At 44.6% G+C, this 14,528-nt stretch overlaps 1 protein-coding gene across 7 annotated transcripts in view; it reads left to right on the forward strand.

The window, feature by feature from the left end:
* The window catches only part of PCID2 (PCI domain containing 2), a 46,956-nt gene that overhangs the window by 20,300 nt on the left and 12,128 nt on the right, over window positions 1-14,528 (forward strand). For 3 of the 7 annotated variants that reach the window (XR_003306715.2, XM_026447163.2, XM_026447162.2), the window contains exons 8-14: window positions 3,632-3,707; window positions 4,439-4,580; window positions 8,004-8,104; window positions 8,964-9,037; window positions 9,153-9,278; window positions 10,101-10,224; window positions 10,909-11,022. Coding sequence is in view for 5 of the 7 variants with exons in the window: in XM_026447163.2 (XP_026302948.1) it covers window positions 3,632-3,707; window positions 4,439-4,580; window positions 8,004-8,104; window positions 8,964-9,037; window positions 9,153-9,278; window positions 10,101-10,224; window positions 10,909-10,998 (733 nt within the window). In the remaining 2 variants the exon portion in view is untranslated. Of the gene's footprint in view, window positions 1-3,631; window positions 3,708-4,438; window positions 4,581-8,003; window positions 8,105-8,963; window positions 9,038-9,152; window positions 9,279-10,100; window positions 10,225-10,908; window positions 11,587-13,104; window positions 14,115-14,528 lie in introns of those variants that run through there. The other 4 variants (XR_003306714.2, XM_026447161.2, XM_023217690.3 and 1 more) reach the window with 4 other exon arrangements.

Genomic DNA, 14,528 nt, shown 5'->3' on the forward strand with positions numbered 1-14,528 from the left:
ACCTGAGGCTGGGGAATGTAAGAAAAGAGATTTATTTGGCTCACAGTTCTGCAGGTTGCACAAGAAGCATGGTGCTCGTATCTGCTTCTGGTAAGGCCTCAGACTGCTTCCACTCATGCTAGAAGATGAAGAGGAGCCCACTACATGGCAAGAGAGGAGTCAGGAGATAGAAGGGGAGGCGTCAGGCTCTTCTGCAGCCAGCTCCCTGGGAATGCTCACAGGAGCTCAGAGCGAGAACTCATTCATTACAGCAAGGAGAGCACCAAGTCATTCATGAGGCGTTTGCCGCCATGACCCCAAAACCTCCCATTAGGCTCCACCTCCAACAATGGGGATCATGTTTTAACATGAGGTTTGATGTGGCCAAAAATCCATATCCAAACAATAGCAGTAGCCCAGCCTCTCTTTTCACTCACTGTGTCTGTTGCCAGTAAACTTGGTAGCCTCAAAAGATGGGAACTTTTCCTGTTGGGTGTCATAGATCCAATCCATGAAACCAAAAGTAAGTGTTGAGCAGAGCAAGCTGTGTAAAGGCCAAGGAATGAAGAAGCAGGAGTGTGGCTCACAAATCAACTTCTCTACTTCTGAGGGGTGAGGGGATTGAAATAGAGGGTTTCTTGAATGAAGGGGTTGGACATTGAAAGCAAGGGGAAGAATATTAATCGCTTTTCTGGAAATGGGCGGTGAACTTCTGGGAGCTGAAGCACTGCCATCTTTTTGTCCTTTTATGGCTTCTTCTCATCATTGTCGTGGTGATTGTCAGCCGTTGTGGCACTGGTGGGAGTGTCACTGAGCATGAAAATGAGATTGTAATGAAATTGGAGGCTCTGCAAAGGCCAGGTGGACTTCCACTTAGCATCCTGCTGATCTTAGCTGGTTTAACCAAGGGGGAGCCTCTGACCTCAGGCGTCCTATTGCTGAAGATAACCAGAGTTTGAGTTGTGCAACTGTTCAGCCAAGCCTACAAGATGTATAGTACTGTGGGGATAACATGGCCTCCCTACCCAGCCTCGCTTCAGAACTTTCCTACCAAGGCTGGACTGTAGAAAAGTCCTTCCTATGCCATGGCACTTTCCCACTGAGGCCTCCCATGAGTGCCGTTTCCTTTGCTGGAAGGTTCTCCTCGACTCCTGGCTGTCTGAGCTCGTTTAAAGGTTTCCGCCTTCTCTAAAAGCCTCTCGCTGCTGGACTTCACAGTGCATCAGATTTCCCTTTTATAAACATTCATAGCAGATTATACATTTCTTTCACTGCGTTTACCTAGTGCTTGATGACTGTGTAGGTGATGTGTATTTGATTGCCAAGTGCGTGAGGGCCTGGGCCTTCTCCATCACTCGCGCTCCTTGCACTCCAGGAGCTCAATCAATGTTTCTTAAATGAATACTTGAAATTTTGCTTGGTGGTATATTCCTGCACAGCAGTGATCTTCATGACTTTGATTAGGCAGTGGCTTCTCAGATACGACGACAAAACCATAAGCAACCAGAGGAAAAAATAAATTGGACTTCATCAAAATTAAAAACTTTGGACTCCAAAGGACATTCTCAAAAAAGTAAAAAACAATCATAAACTATCAAATAATACATCTGGTAAGGGCCTGATATCCAGAATATATAAAGAACCATTACAACTCAACAGTAAAAAGCCAATCCAATTTTAAAATGGTTAAAGAATTTGAAAAATCTGCCAAACAAAATACACAAGTGGCCAGTAAGTGCGTGAAAAGATGCTCAGCATCATTAGTCACCAATGACTAATGCATCAGTCACTTGAAATGCAAATCAGAACCTCCAAGAGCTGCCAGTCCACACCCTGGTAGGACTGTAATCAGAAAGATGGGCAGCGCCAGCGAGGATGCAGAGACTGGAGCCTCGTACACATTGCCAGGGGAACAAAACCAGTGCAGCTGCTGTGCAGAAACGGGAAGCAGTTCCTCAAAGTTGAATGTAGAGCTGCCGTGTGACCCAGCGTTTCCACCCCGAGGGGACACTCGGAAGACAGAGGCAAATCCCCAGCGACATCTTTCCCCTTGGGGTTTGCTTTCGTCACACACTCTCCAATGGAGGTCGTTGTTCCTGGTGCCAGACCAGCTACGATATTACCATACATGCAGCCAGACCAGCTACGATATTACCATACATGCAGCATTTTATGTGACTTACATAGTACTTGTGTGTTTTGTTTGGTTTTCCCGTAACTCTCCGAAGTCATAGAACAGTATTATTATTTGTCTCCATTTTCAGATGAGGAAAACGAGACCTGGAGAGACTCTTGTTTGAAGTCATACACTAGGGAGTGATAAAAGTCACAGAGCTGCTTAGAGCAACTCACAGGCAGTTATACAACAGGCTTTGACATTTTAAAGTTGTATTTTTACATTATTTTAAGTGTTTCTATATGGACACATTTTGGTCTTTAAGAGTAATTTTATGTTCTCTGGCTTGCAAACCACCTGCTTGTTTTCTGTACTGGGCACTTTTGTATTTTTGTGCCTTGACTCTGAGTGATTTTATCACTTTGTTTTGTACTTCCGTAAACCTAGATGGCATGGCCTAGTACACACCACCGCTGTGTGGAGGAGCCTGTGGCTCCCAGGCTGCCAGGAGCAAGAGCAGCCCTTGTGTGGCCACACTGAATGCTGTAACAGGCAACCGGAACACAATGGGAATTACTGGTGTTTCTAAACATATCTAAACACTGAAAAGATGCAGTAAAAATACAGTAGGAGAATCTGTAGGACCGCCATCTCAATGATCATCTGTAGTTGACCAAAATGTTGTGTAACATGTGACTATTTCCAAGTTAATTGCAGACAGAGGCACACCCCCCTCCCCCGCCAGGTGCTTCAGTTTCTGTTTCTTCAGTCTTTTGAGGTAAATTTACATGCAGCAAACTACCTACAGTATTATCTGTCTGCTTGCTGTTGAGGTGTAGGACATGATTGTCAACCCGGAAACTTCCCTCATCCCTCATTTGGGGCAGGCCCTTTCTGCTCTCTGGATTTGTTCCACTGTGGGTCACTTCCTGCCTTTCTGGTGACGTCATGTAAATGGACGTCCACAGTGTGTACTTTCTGTGTCTTCCTTGGTGGGACTCATCCTCTTTGTGCGTTTTACTGGTTCGTTTTGTTGTCCTGATGAGAAGGTATTTTTCCATTTTTCTTTTCTTTTTTTTTTGTTTTTGTTTTCTGAGACGGAGTCATGCTCTGTCACCCAGGCTGAAATGCATTGGCCCGGGTTCAAGTGATTCTTCAGCCTCAGCCTCCTGAGTAGCCAGGATTACAGGCACGCACCACTATGCCCTATTTTTCCATTTTTCAAAAATGGTTTATAACAGTTAACTTTTACGCATTGTTGCTGCAAACGAGGCAGTTTTTAGCTGGTGACACGGAGGGAGGATGTTACTCAAGTAGTTAATTGGGATTTTCCTGATTTGCTTTTTCTTTCATTTTTACCCATCAGGTAACACATCTTTTTTCATAATGTTATTTTGTTTGATGAATATGACTTGATATGAATATGACTTGAGCTTTGGTACTTTACCTCAAGATATTAATTTGTTTAGGCAGTTTATTTTGTGAAATAAAATTTTTATTTGCTATGTAACTTAAAAAAAAATTATTTCCCCATAGCCGTGCTGGTATAGAGGACTCTAAGAAGTGGGGCATGCTGTTTCTGGTGAATCAGTTGTTTAAAATCTACTTCAAGGTGCGTTTCTGTTTGAATTCTTTCTGTCTTTACAATTTTCCATTCTCCTTGTCCTCCCACATATCATATATGGTTAGCTAGCCTCCCTGGCGTTGCTTGCGAAATGGTCATAACCGTATTCCTAGTCTTAATAGCGAACCTTTGTTGAATGCCTGCTGGGGCAAGGCGCTGTTCTGCATGTCTCCTGTTGACAACCGGCCTCTGAGGCCAGCACGCCTGGCCCCGGGGAGACGAAGGCACCTGCGTGTGAAGCAGCTGGCCCGATGTGGTGAACTTGGACTTTCAGTGCAGGCGGTTTCACTCCAGAGCCTTGTGTCTTCTGTGGTCATAATTAACTATGGAAAAGCAGGCGTATAGATGGATAGATGGATACAGAAACCATTGCCACATAAAGTCAGTCAGGTGAAGAGCAGCCCATCATGTGTCAGCAGCTGGGCCTTGTGCCTTCTGTCCAGGGCTTTCCACTGCTGTAGAGCACCCCACCTTCCTGCCGGTGCTGCATAAGCACAGGCTCCTGCAGGGCTGTGCCACCTGGAACGGCTTCGCAGAGCCTCCCAGGGTGAATGTCGTCTACAATGGCTGCTTTCTGTTTTGGTTTTTATTATCATATAAATAATTTTTGTGATATAATAGGTTTTGTAATTTGCATTTTGAGGAGACATGCATAGTAATTTGTTTTACCCCATTTTTGTTGTTTTTAAATATTTTAAATGGATTGTTATTCATTATAGATCAACAAACTCCATTTATGTAAACCCCTAATTAGAGCAATTGACAGCTCAAACCTGAAAGACGATTACAGCACTGCACAGAGAGTAACATACAAATACTACGTTGGACGCAAGGCCATGTTTGACAGTGACTTTAAGCAAGGTATGTTGCTAATCTTTTTTTCCCAGTATTTTAAATAAGACGTTGCATTCTGAACAACTTTGAATAATATAGTTTCAGAGAACACAATTACTGTATTTTATTTTCACGGGTAGAATATTTGTGTAAATACAGATCAACTTATATATACATATTTGACACCAAAGCTGATTAAATAAAGGGAAATTATATTGAAGGTTCTTAATCCACACTGGATGTCTGAAGTGCATGCTGGAGTCTCACAGGCATCACAGACATCCTTTCTAAGTTCACTAAGCATGACTGTTTTCGGAATAGAATGTAAATCATTGTTTTCTCTATTTGCCTTTTGACCCTGTAATAGATGCTGGTTATGTTGACATAGGAAATGGAGATTAGGACAACATTTAGTTCAGTGACTGACTAAACGACCTACAAATCCCACATTGAATGACTTAGAAGCAGGGGATATGCCGTTGGACCTGGCATCAGAGCTCACGTTTCAACAGCCTCGTGCAGTGTGTTGCTGCCCCACCTGACGTTTTTGTATTAGTTTATGTTGGTAACTTTCTCAAGAACAGGAAACTAGTCCTTTCTTTTTTTTGTAATTTTTTATTGGCTGCCATGGCATCATTCTTTGTGATGTCTTCTGTTGTACTCAGACCAGACTTTAAACTCTTCTTCAGCTGTTTGCTGAGCACACAGCCCCAAGTACATGAAACAACATAACTTTAGGCAATGCGAGATAAATAATAGCCCTTTCCTAAGGATGCTCTGGCTTTTTATTCTATGAGCTTGTATAGACTGACCATTTCCTTTCACAGTTTTTACTGTATAGGCTTATATAGTCTGCCTGTTGATTTCCTTTCATAGTTTTTAATAGATCTAGGGCTTTTAAAGAAGGGCTTTTCTTATCTGTTCCTCTCTTTTTTTTTCTCTTAATATGAAGCATAAAGGTGGAGAAGCTTTTAAATTCTATTCTGTTGGATTTTATTAAGACTGATTTTTTTTTCTTCTGAGGATGCATTAGGTGGTATTTTTGAATACCTAACATAGCCAGAAATGATTATTAATATTGATGCGACATATTCATAGTTTCTGACATCTTTAGAGCTAAAAAGTTTATTTAAGTCTGTGTCATCCACCCCTTTTGTTTGACTGTAAAAGAAATAGAAAGCCATTGAGAGTGTGATGTTCTGAGATTACTGAGCGATTCTGTGTCCCCAGAAAGCCAGCGCCGGCCGTAGGTCTTCTGCCGTGTAGGTCAGAGATGTTGTCTCCATTAGACTGCCAGGAATTCCTAGAGCCCGGATTGTATTTAAGTGGATAAAATGTCTGCAAAGATTGTGGTGATTTTCTTCCCTGGGATTTTATATTATTTATGTAAGAGAACATTTGGAGTATCTCAGTTGTTGTATACTTTCATTAATTTATTAATTTCAGAGATTTATACCCCACTAGATATTTTTGACTCCAAACGAAATATATTATTTGATGCAAAATGACTAAGCTTCCCTCAAAGACAGCAGAAAAATCTCAGCTTGCATTAACTATTAGAAAATGCATTTTTTAGCTGGGTGCAGTGGCCCACGCCTGTAATCCTAGCACTTTGGGAGGCCGAAGTGGGTGGATCACAAGGTCAGGAGATCGAGACCATGGTGAAACCCCATCTCTACTAAAAATACAAAAAATTAGCTGGGCGCAGTGGCGGGCGCCTGTAGTCCCAGCCACTCGGGAGGCTGAGGCAGGAGAATGGCGTGAACCCGGGAGGCAGAGCTTGCAGTGAGCTGAGATCGTGCCCCTGCACTCCAGCCTGGGTGACAGAGCAAGACTCCATCTCAAAAAAAAAAAAAGAAAAATGCATTTTTGTACATCCAGGAGAATTTGAGATTACCTTGGGCAGTAGCAAAGGTACACTTTTTAGAGGCTAGGTTGCGAAAGTCAAACTGGCAGCAGGTGGGATACTGCAGACTCTGAGTGAATCCTTGTTCCTTGGTCTCAGCCCCACAGGGCTCCTCCTGGGTCATGGCTTTGTGGTTTGGAAGCGACACTGGCCCCACAGCGTTCACGCTCACTGTGCAAGACTGGATGCTTTTTGTGCCAATGTGGCCACACAGTTTAGGAGCAGAGGCAGTGTGTGGTCTCAGTGTGGGTTCCCTAGGCCTCAACCCAGACCCTAGGGCCTGTTGCTTCTGCTGACCCATTCTGCATAAGGGAGGGCCTCTGCAGCTCTGAGCATCTCTGTTCTCTTGTATTGGGGACTTAATATCACTGTTCAGGAAGAACTTACATCAACAGGAACATCTCACTTTCCTAATTCTTGACCCAAACCCAGCCTTAGCAAAACCTCTTCCCATCACCTCGGGAGAATGTGGAATCATTGTCTAGAAACCCCTGACGTTTCCTCTGCCTTCAGCTTTCCGGCCTCAGGACGAGGCTCAGCTCCTGCCTGTTCTGAGAGTTCCTCGCGCGGGCAAGCTCTCCGCAGGCCTGTCATGTGCAGTTTGTAGGATTAATCTTGACAAATAGAATTACTTTTGTATTTTGAAATCTATTAAATTCAAATCTGTTTTACATGAAATGGAATCCTTTTTTAAGATTGCTGTCAGGACAGAATCAATATATGTTAATAAGAATTTTTTAAAGCATGTGGTCATTTGAAATAGAAGATATATGATCACTAATTATATGTTAAGCTGGAGGATGGTCTTTCACTAAGTTATTTTCATTCTGTTGAATTATGAGTGATTAAAATGTATTGTGGAGGGCCGGGCGCGGTGGCTCAAGCCTGTAATCCCAGCACTTTGGGAGGCCGAGACGGGCGGATCACGAGGTCAGGAGATCGAGACCATCCTGGCTAACACGGTGAAACCCCGTCTCTACTAAAAATACAAAAAACTAGCCGGGCGAGGTGGCGGCACCTGTAGTCCCAGCTACTCTAGAGGCTGAGGCAGGAGAATGGCGTAAACCCGGGAGGCGGAGCTTGCAGTGAGCTGAGATCTGGCCACTGCACTCCAGCCTGGGTGACAGAGCGAGACTCCGTCTCAAAAAAAAAAAAAAAAAAGTATTGTGGAGGTACATTTTTAAATATGTTTTATATTTTTCATTAATGTAGAAATCATCTGAGCAGGGTCAAACTTTTAAAATGTTATCATAATGGCTTGCCAGATGACCTTAGGCAAATCAGAATTTCTGTGAAAGTTAGTTTCTTCAGTTTTTCTCTGTTAAGTCGGACTTCCCAGGCAGTTCCTGTTGAATTTGAGGTTATAGATTTTACTCAAGGAAAGTCATTGATCACAGAAATGAAACTGGGCTGATATTTTTTGAGATAATAAAGGGAGGGGGCTTTTGCCTTTTAAATCAGGAGACAGTGGTAGAATACGGAGCAGGAAGGGGCCTGAAGCAGGTGCGTTGGTCTCACACGTGCTGGCTCTGCCTTCTTTGCAGCCGAGGAGTACCTGTCGTTTGCCTTTGAGCATTGTCACCGTTCTAGTCAAAAGAACAAAAGGATGATTCTGATCTATTTGCTTCCAGTAAAAATGCTATTGGTGAGTGATTGTTACTCCCTGTTTATAGATCCTGGTGTTTTCACAAAGTTGACAGCTGATAGGCTTTTTAAAACCTAGCAGACAGTGGTTGATCACAGGCTGAGCTGTGTGTGAGCGCACCCCAGAATAAAGAAGGAGCATACGCTGTGTGTGGCCAAAACCCAGAGCTTCATGCCTTACGCCTCCAGGTCCTTCTAGAAAAGCTTTCCCTGTGTCCTGTTTCCCTTTAAAGCATTTAGCTCGACAGTTCAATATTCATGTGACAAAATAAGTACCTATCATTTGTATTCCTCCCTTAAAACCTAAGTTCAAAGCAGTGGATTCACCGAGAAAGAAAAATGTCATTTCAACCTCTCTCTGGGTATTTCATTTAGTTACTAAAATGTGTTTTTGATACTTGAAATAACTGGCAAGTTAATTGACCGAGAAAAGCATTACACACAGCTGGCTAAAGCGTCTGTAATTCTGAATGGATTGTGATGGAGAAGTGCTGCTGTGGCCCTGCCCTCCCCACCTCTCATGCTATTTAAGAGACAGCCAGTGTCAAATTCTTAGCTGATTCTTCTGGAAGCTACCTCCGTATTCCTACATCGCATGCTTATACTCGCATTTCTTCAGTTATCACTCTCCTGTTATAGAAATACGAAGAAATGTGAGAAGGTCAAGATCAAGGACAGGTGTTCTGATTTCTAGACCAGTGTTGTTTTCCTAATGGACTGTGATGTGTTTAATCTTGGACATTCTAAGAAACTCAGGTTGCAATTTTCTTAAAACTTAATTCCTTGATATGAATGTTTATCAAAGACAATTTTGTCAAAAATGAAAGCGTTTTCATTCTAGAAAACTGACTCTGTCTTAGGGTCACATGCCCACTGTTGAGCTCCTGAAAAAGTATCACCTGATGCAGTTTGCGGAAGTAACCAGAGCTGTGAGGTAGAGTATGCTATCCTTTCTGTTTGGGGTTTTAAAAATGCAAGCCTGGTGAGAGTTGACGTGCATGCTGTGTGAGAAACTCACCCTCCTTCTGACGCGCGTCCCCCCTCACCAGCGAGGGCAACCTGCTGCTGCTGCACGAGGCGCTGGCGAAGCACGAGGCATTCTTCATTCGCTGTGGGATCTTCCTCATCCTGGAGAAACTGAAGATCATCACCTACAGGAACCTCTTTAAGAAAGTGTAAGCGTTTCCCCAGCACACTGGGCTCCCAATGCGGCTCTCGGCAGAGCAGTCAGGCGTCCAGGGCTGTTGCAGGCTAAGAGAGGAGGCTCCCGTGTGGGCAGGTTGGTCATCTTCCTTCCGCTGTGTGGGATAAAATGAAGCCTCCGTCCACTGCCCGCTGGGGCCCTGCGCAGAGACACGTGAGTAGCACAAGCTGTGCCTCGACTTCTGGGGGAGGTAAGCAGGTTCTGTGTGAGAAGACGACTAGAGAACATCAGCCTGAGAGCCGCGGTACCACATTTCATCAGACCACATAGGACTCAGCACTCACTCCCCTCCCTTAGTCCTGACCAAGCAGCCCTCCCAGCCACTCCGCCTGTCACAAAGGCAGACGCAGAGATCGTCATTCGTTTCCTCACATGTCTTCTGAGTCCTCGTCCCAGCAGGATCTCAGTTCAGTAAACTTCAGGCAAAGGCCAACTTTGTACAGAGCTGTGGGTAGCACATCACAAAGAGTAGGGACCCTATTTCGCTGAATCCGTGAGACACAGCCCGTTGTCAGGTGCTTCCTGATTTCAGGGAGATTAAAATGTGAAAAAAACGCACCTTAGATTAATGAAATACTTAGAAAATAATTAAAAACTGTATTTGTCCTAGTGACTTTTTTAAGATTAAAAAGTCAAATTAGATTTAATATCTCTTTGAGAGTGTATTTAGAGTTTAATAGGTGGGAATTTTTGTACTCCTTTAGAACACTGGCTTATTAAAAGGTGCCTTTTCTTGGCTGCGGAGTGCTGCGTCCTGTCGTAACTGCAGTGCCCGTCTCCTCCCCTCTTCCAGGTATTTGTTACTGAAAACACACCAGCTGTCTCTGGATGCTTTTCTGGTTGCCTTGAAATTCATGCAGGTGGAGGACGTGGACATTGACGAAGTTCAGTGTATTCTGGCTAACTTGATATACATGGTGAGTCCTAGTTTTAATTTAAGCAGCTACTCACAGCAGGATTCAGCCCAGAATTTGAAGCTTCAGTGTGGTGGTGTTAAAATTGTTAAAATGCCTTTTGCTTTTATTGAAGGTATTTTTTTTTGATAGAACTAATTTTAGCCCAGGAAATACCATTCACCAGGACCTTAGGAGCATGAGGGGATGGATACTCTGTATGTTTGCATAGTCTTTACTGGCAGTACATCCCTCGGTATCTGTTGATTCTCTGACCTGCCTCGGATACCGAAATCCACATGTGCTGCAGTCACTGATAGGACGCAGTATTTGCATATGAGCTATGCACATCCTCCTGTATACTTTAAATTATCTCTAGGTTACTTAAAATAGTGCACTGTAGATAGCTGTTATACTGTATTGTTTAGGGAATCACGGCAAGGGAAGAGCATCTGTACATGTTCAATACAGATGTGGTGTTTTTTTTTTTTCCAAATATTTTCAGTCCACGGTTGGATTCATGGATGTGAAACCCACCATGGATATGGAGGTTGATTGTATTTATTTTTATTCATTGTCCTCCCGCTGAACTGAACTGTGCTGCTCTTGGGGAAGAATGCTTAATGCCACATTTATTAGATCACCCAGCATCTTTGACATGATTCAGATCCAAAAATGTAAACGAATTCCTCTCTTTCTGTCCTGCAGGGCCACATCAAAGGCTACATATCGCATCAGCATCAGAAGCTAGTGGTCAGCAAGCAGAACCCATTTCCTCCGCTGTCCACAGTGTGTTGAATGTAGACGTAGCCCTGAGGACGGGTGAGCTGTTGTTTCTTTCCATTTTGGTTGTGCTGATGAGACCGGTCCGGTACTGCGACAAGGCTCCCTGAAGCCGGAACTCTGGGAGGCGCTTCTCCCAGGGATGCTGAGGCTGAGATTGTCAGCACACCCGAGTCAGTCTCCTTCGTTTGTAACTAATTTCAGCCTGATGAAAACCTGGAATTCCTTTTTCACAAAACTCAGCTGGTTCTGGAGTCTTTGTGAAACTTCTTTGAAGGAGGCTTTGCGTGAAGGCAGCTCCGGCTCACTTTTCCTAAGTGTGGTTCCTGAAGGCTGTCCTTGTAACTTTTTGTAGTTCTTTGTATAAAAAGGGTATTCTGAATTTATACACATGGCATGTTCTTCATTATATCTTCCAGGATACATCTATTTTTATATATTAAATTTGAATATGTTATCAAAATGCTTGGTTAACTTAAGGCATCTTTTTAAAAGCAGAATTTAATTTGATTTAAATTTCCAGATTTTATAGCTTGCCCGTATGGATGCTCCTCAATTTATGATGGGGTTACATCCCAATAAACTTACTTTATTTACCTTTGCTTTGTTGGTTTAAAAAAAACACATTACTTTTAAAAAACCATCTTAAGTTGAGAATGCATTTGAATACACCTGCTACTAAACAGTATGGCTCACTCTAGCCTGCCTTAACATACCCAGAAACCTCCACTTAGGCAAAATCAAACACGAAGCCGACCTTATTTTATAATAAAGTGTAGATGCCAGGCGCGGTGGCTTACGCCCGTAATCCCAGCACTTTGGGAGGCCAAGGCGGGCAGATCACCTGAGGTCAAGAGTTGGAGACCAGCCTGACCAACATGGAGAAACCCTGTCTCTACTAAAAATACAAAATTAGGCGGGCGTGGTGGTGTGTACCTGTAATTCCAGCTACTCAGGAGGCTGAGGCAGGAGAATCGCTTGAACCTGGGAGGCGGAGGGAGGCAGAGGTTGCAGTGAGCCGAGATCACGCTGTTGCACTCCAGCCTGGGCAACAAGAGTGAAACTCCGTCTCAAAAAAATAAATAAAAATAAAAGTGTAAATATCTCATGTAGCTTACTGAGTGCTGCACTGAGAGTGGAAACCGAAGGGCTGTGTGGACGCTGAGGCATGGTTGCCCCGGAGTGTGTCCCTTTGGCACCGTGGTGAGGTTGGCAGTTGCTAAATCAGGCCACTCACATTGGGCTGCCATCACAGAATACCACAGGCTGGGCAGCTTAAGCAACAGGAGTGTATTTCCTCACAGTTCTAGAGGCTGCAGGTCTGACTGGGATGGGGTTACCAGCATGGTTGGCTTCTGGGGAGGACTGTCTTCTGAGCTGCACACTCAAGAATATGGTGGTATTCTTGCTGTGCTGGAGATGGTACAGACAGAAATGACGCTCTCTCTCTCTCTCTCTTTTTTTTTTTTTTTTTGAGACAGGGCCTTGCTCTGTTGCCCAGGCTGGAGTGCAGTGCTGCAGTCAGTGCTTACTGCAGCCTCAACCTCTGGGGCTCAAGTGGTCTTCCCTCCTCAGCCTCCCGAGTAGCTGGGACCACAGATGCGTGCCACCACACCCAACTAATTTTTTTAGTTCTTGTAGAGACAGGGTCTTGCTAATGTTGCACAGGCTGGTCTGGAACACCTGGGCTAAAGCAGTTCTCCCGCCTCGGCCTCCCAAAGTGCTGCGTCGACAGGCATGTGCTACCACACCTGGCTGTCTTCCTCTTATAAGGCCACAGTTCTGTTGGGTGAGGACCTCACCCTTATGACCACAGTTAGCCTTAGTTACCTCCTGAAGACCTTACCTCCAGATACAGCCACACTGGGGGTTAGTACTTCAGCGTAAAAAATCTGGGGGGACACAGTTTAGTCCCCAGCACTGCTATTTTTCAGAGTGTGCACATTTCCCCGTTTATAAAAAATTCACTAAAGAACAACACAAACCACATTAGCTCATCTTTGCAAAGTTACTGCCTTTGACAGCTGCTTGTGCAAGGAGAAGCTATCCTACAAAGTGTGAATCCCTCTTTCGCTCTGGGCCTCACAGTGCAGGACTCACTTTGTGTGGCTCCTTCCTCAGGTTCCCCCGGATGCAGGAACTGCCCCAGGGCTTCAGCGGCACTCCTTAGCTCGCTCCTACATCTGCAGGTCTAGTTTCTTCGGGGCTGGGCGGGGAAGTTTGTGGGCTCTTCTGGGGCCTGAATGGGCCCCTCTGAAGGTGACTCATTCCCATGTATTAGCCCTGGGCTCTCACCTGGGGCTCAGCAGGGCTGTGGGTGGGCCCCCCTGTTTCTTTCCACACGCAGGGAGCTGGATTCTGGGAGCGCAGATCCCAGTAGAGCCAGGGAAGCCAGATCTCTTGTAGGCCCTGCTGTCTCCTAAGTCACACCCGGATTCCAGCCGTGGACTGCCGCACACACACACGAGCTGCAGGAGGGCAAGCGTCTGTGCCTGTGGACTTCATGCCAAGGATCCTCTTGACCTACAGAGCTGCTCCCCCCCAGCAGCAAGGTCCTCAGCGCTGGCAGTCGTGACAAGTGCCTCCTGCGTCCTGTGGGGCAGACACGGAGCGAACTCCTGTCAGTGAAGGCTTTGGGTGCTGCGTCTGTTTTCTGGCTACCCGTGTGTCCAGTGGGGCCCTGTTCTCTTTCAGTGTTGGGTAAGGAAATCTGATCTTCCCTGCTGCTCAGCAGGGGCCTTGAACATCCTTCAACTTTTGATTTAAATTATTTTCTTACAGTAATTTGAATTTTGGAATTTCTACTGGCATACCTGAATTTCATTCTGGATTTAATGGCGGTAGAAAGCTCAGGTTCAACATTTCTGGGTAACGTATTGAACCGTCCATAGTGACACCTAAAGTCAAGGACTGATACTTTAAGGTAGTTGGATGGTTATTCTTAGCAATGAAAGAAACCACCTCAGTATAGGTGTCCATACATTCTTGGTGTTCAGGCCTGTGTCAGTTCGTTCTCACACTGCTATAAAGAACTGCCCGAGACTGGGTGATGTGTAAAGGAAAGAGGTTTAGTGGACTCACAGTTCCACGTGACCGGCGGGGCGGGCGCAGGAAACTTACAATCATAGCAGAAGGGGAGGCGAGCATGGGGAAAACCGCCACTTTTTTATTTATTTATTTATTTTTTAATAACAAAATATTAATTTAATTTTTTTTATTATTATACTTTAAGTTCTAGGGTACATGTGCATAACGTGCAGGTTTGTTACATATGTATACTTGTACCATGTTGGTGTGCTGCACCCATCAACTCGTCAGCACCCATCAATTCGTCATTTATATCAGGTATAACTCCCAATGCAATCCCTCCCCCCTACCCCCTCCCCATGGTAGGCCCCGATGTGTGATGTTCCCCTTCCCGAGTCCAAGTGATCTCATTGTTCAGTTCCCACCTATGAGTGAGAACATGCGGTGTTTGGTTTTCTCTTCTTGTGATAGTTTGCTAAGAATGATGGTTTCCAGCTGCATCCATGTCCCTACAAAGG

The sequence above is a fragment of the Piliocolobus tephrosceles genome, chromosome X, assembly GCF_002776525.5.
Source record: "Piliocolobus tephrosceles isolate RC106 chromosome X, ASM277652v3, whole genome shotgun sequence".
In the NCBI taxonomy this organism is placed as follows: domain Eukaryota; kingdom Metazoa; phylum Chordata; class Mammalia; order Primates; family Cercopithecidae; genus Piliocolobus; species Piliocolobus tephrosceles.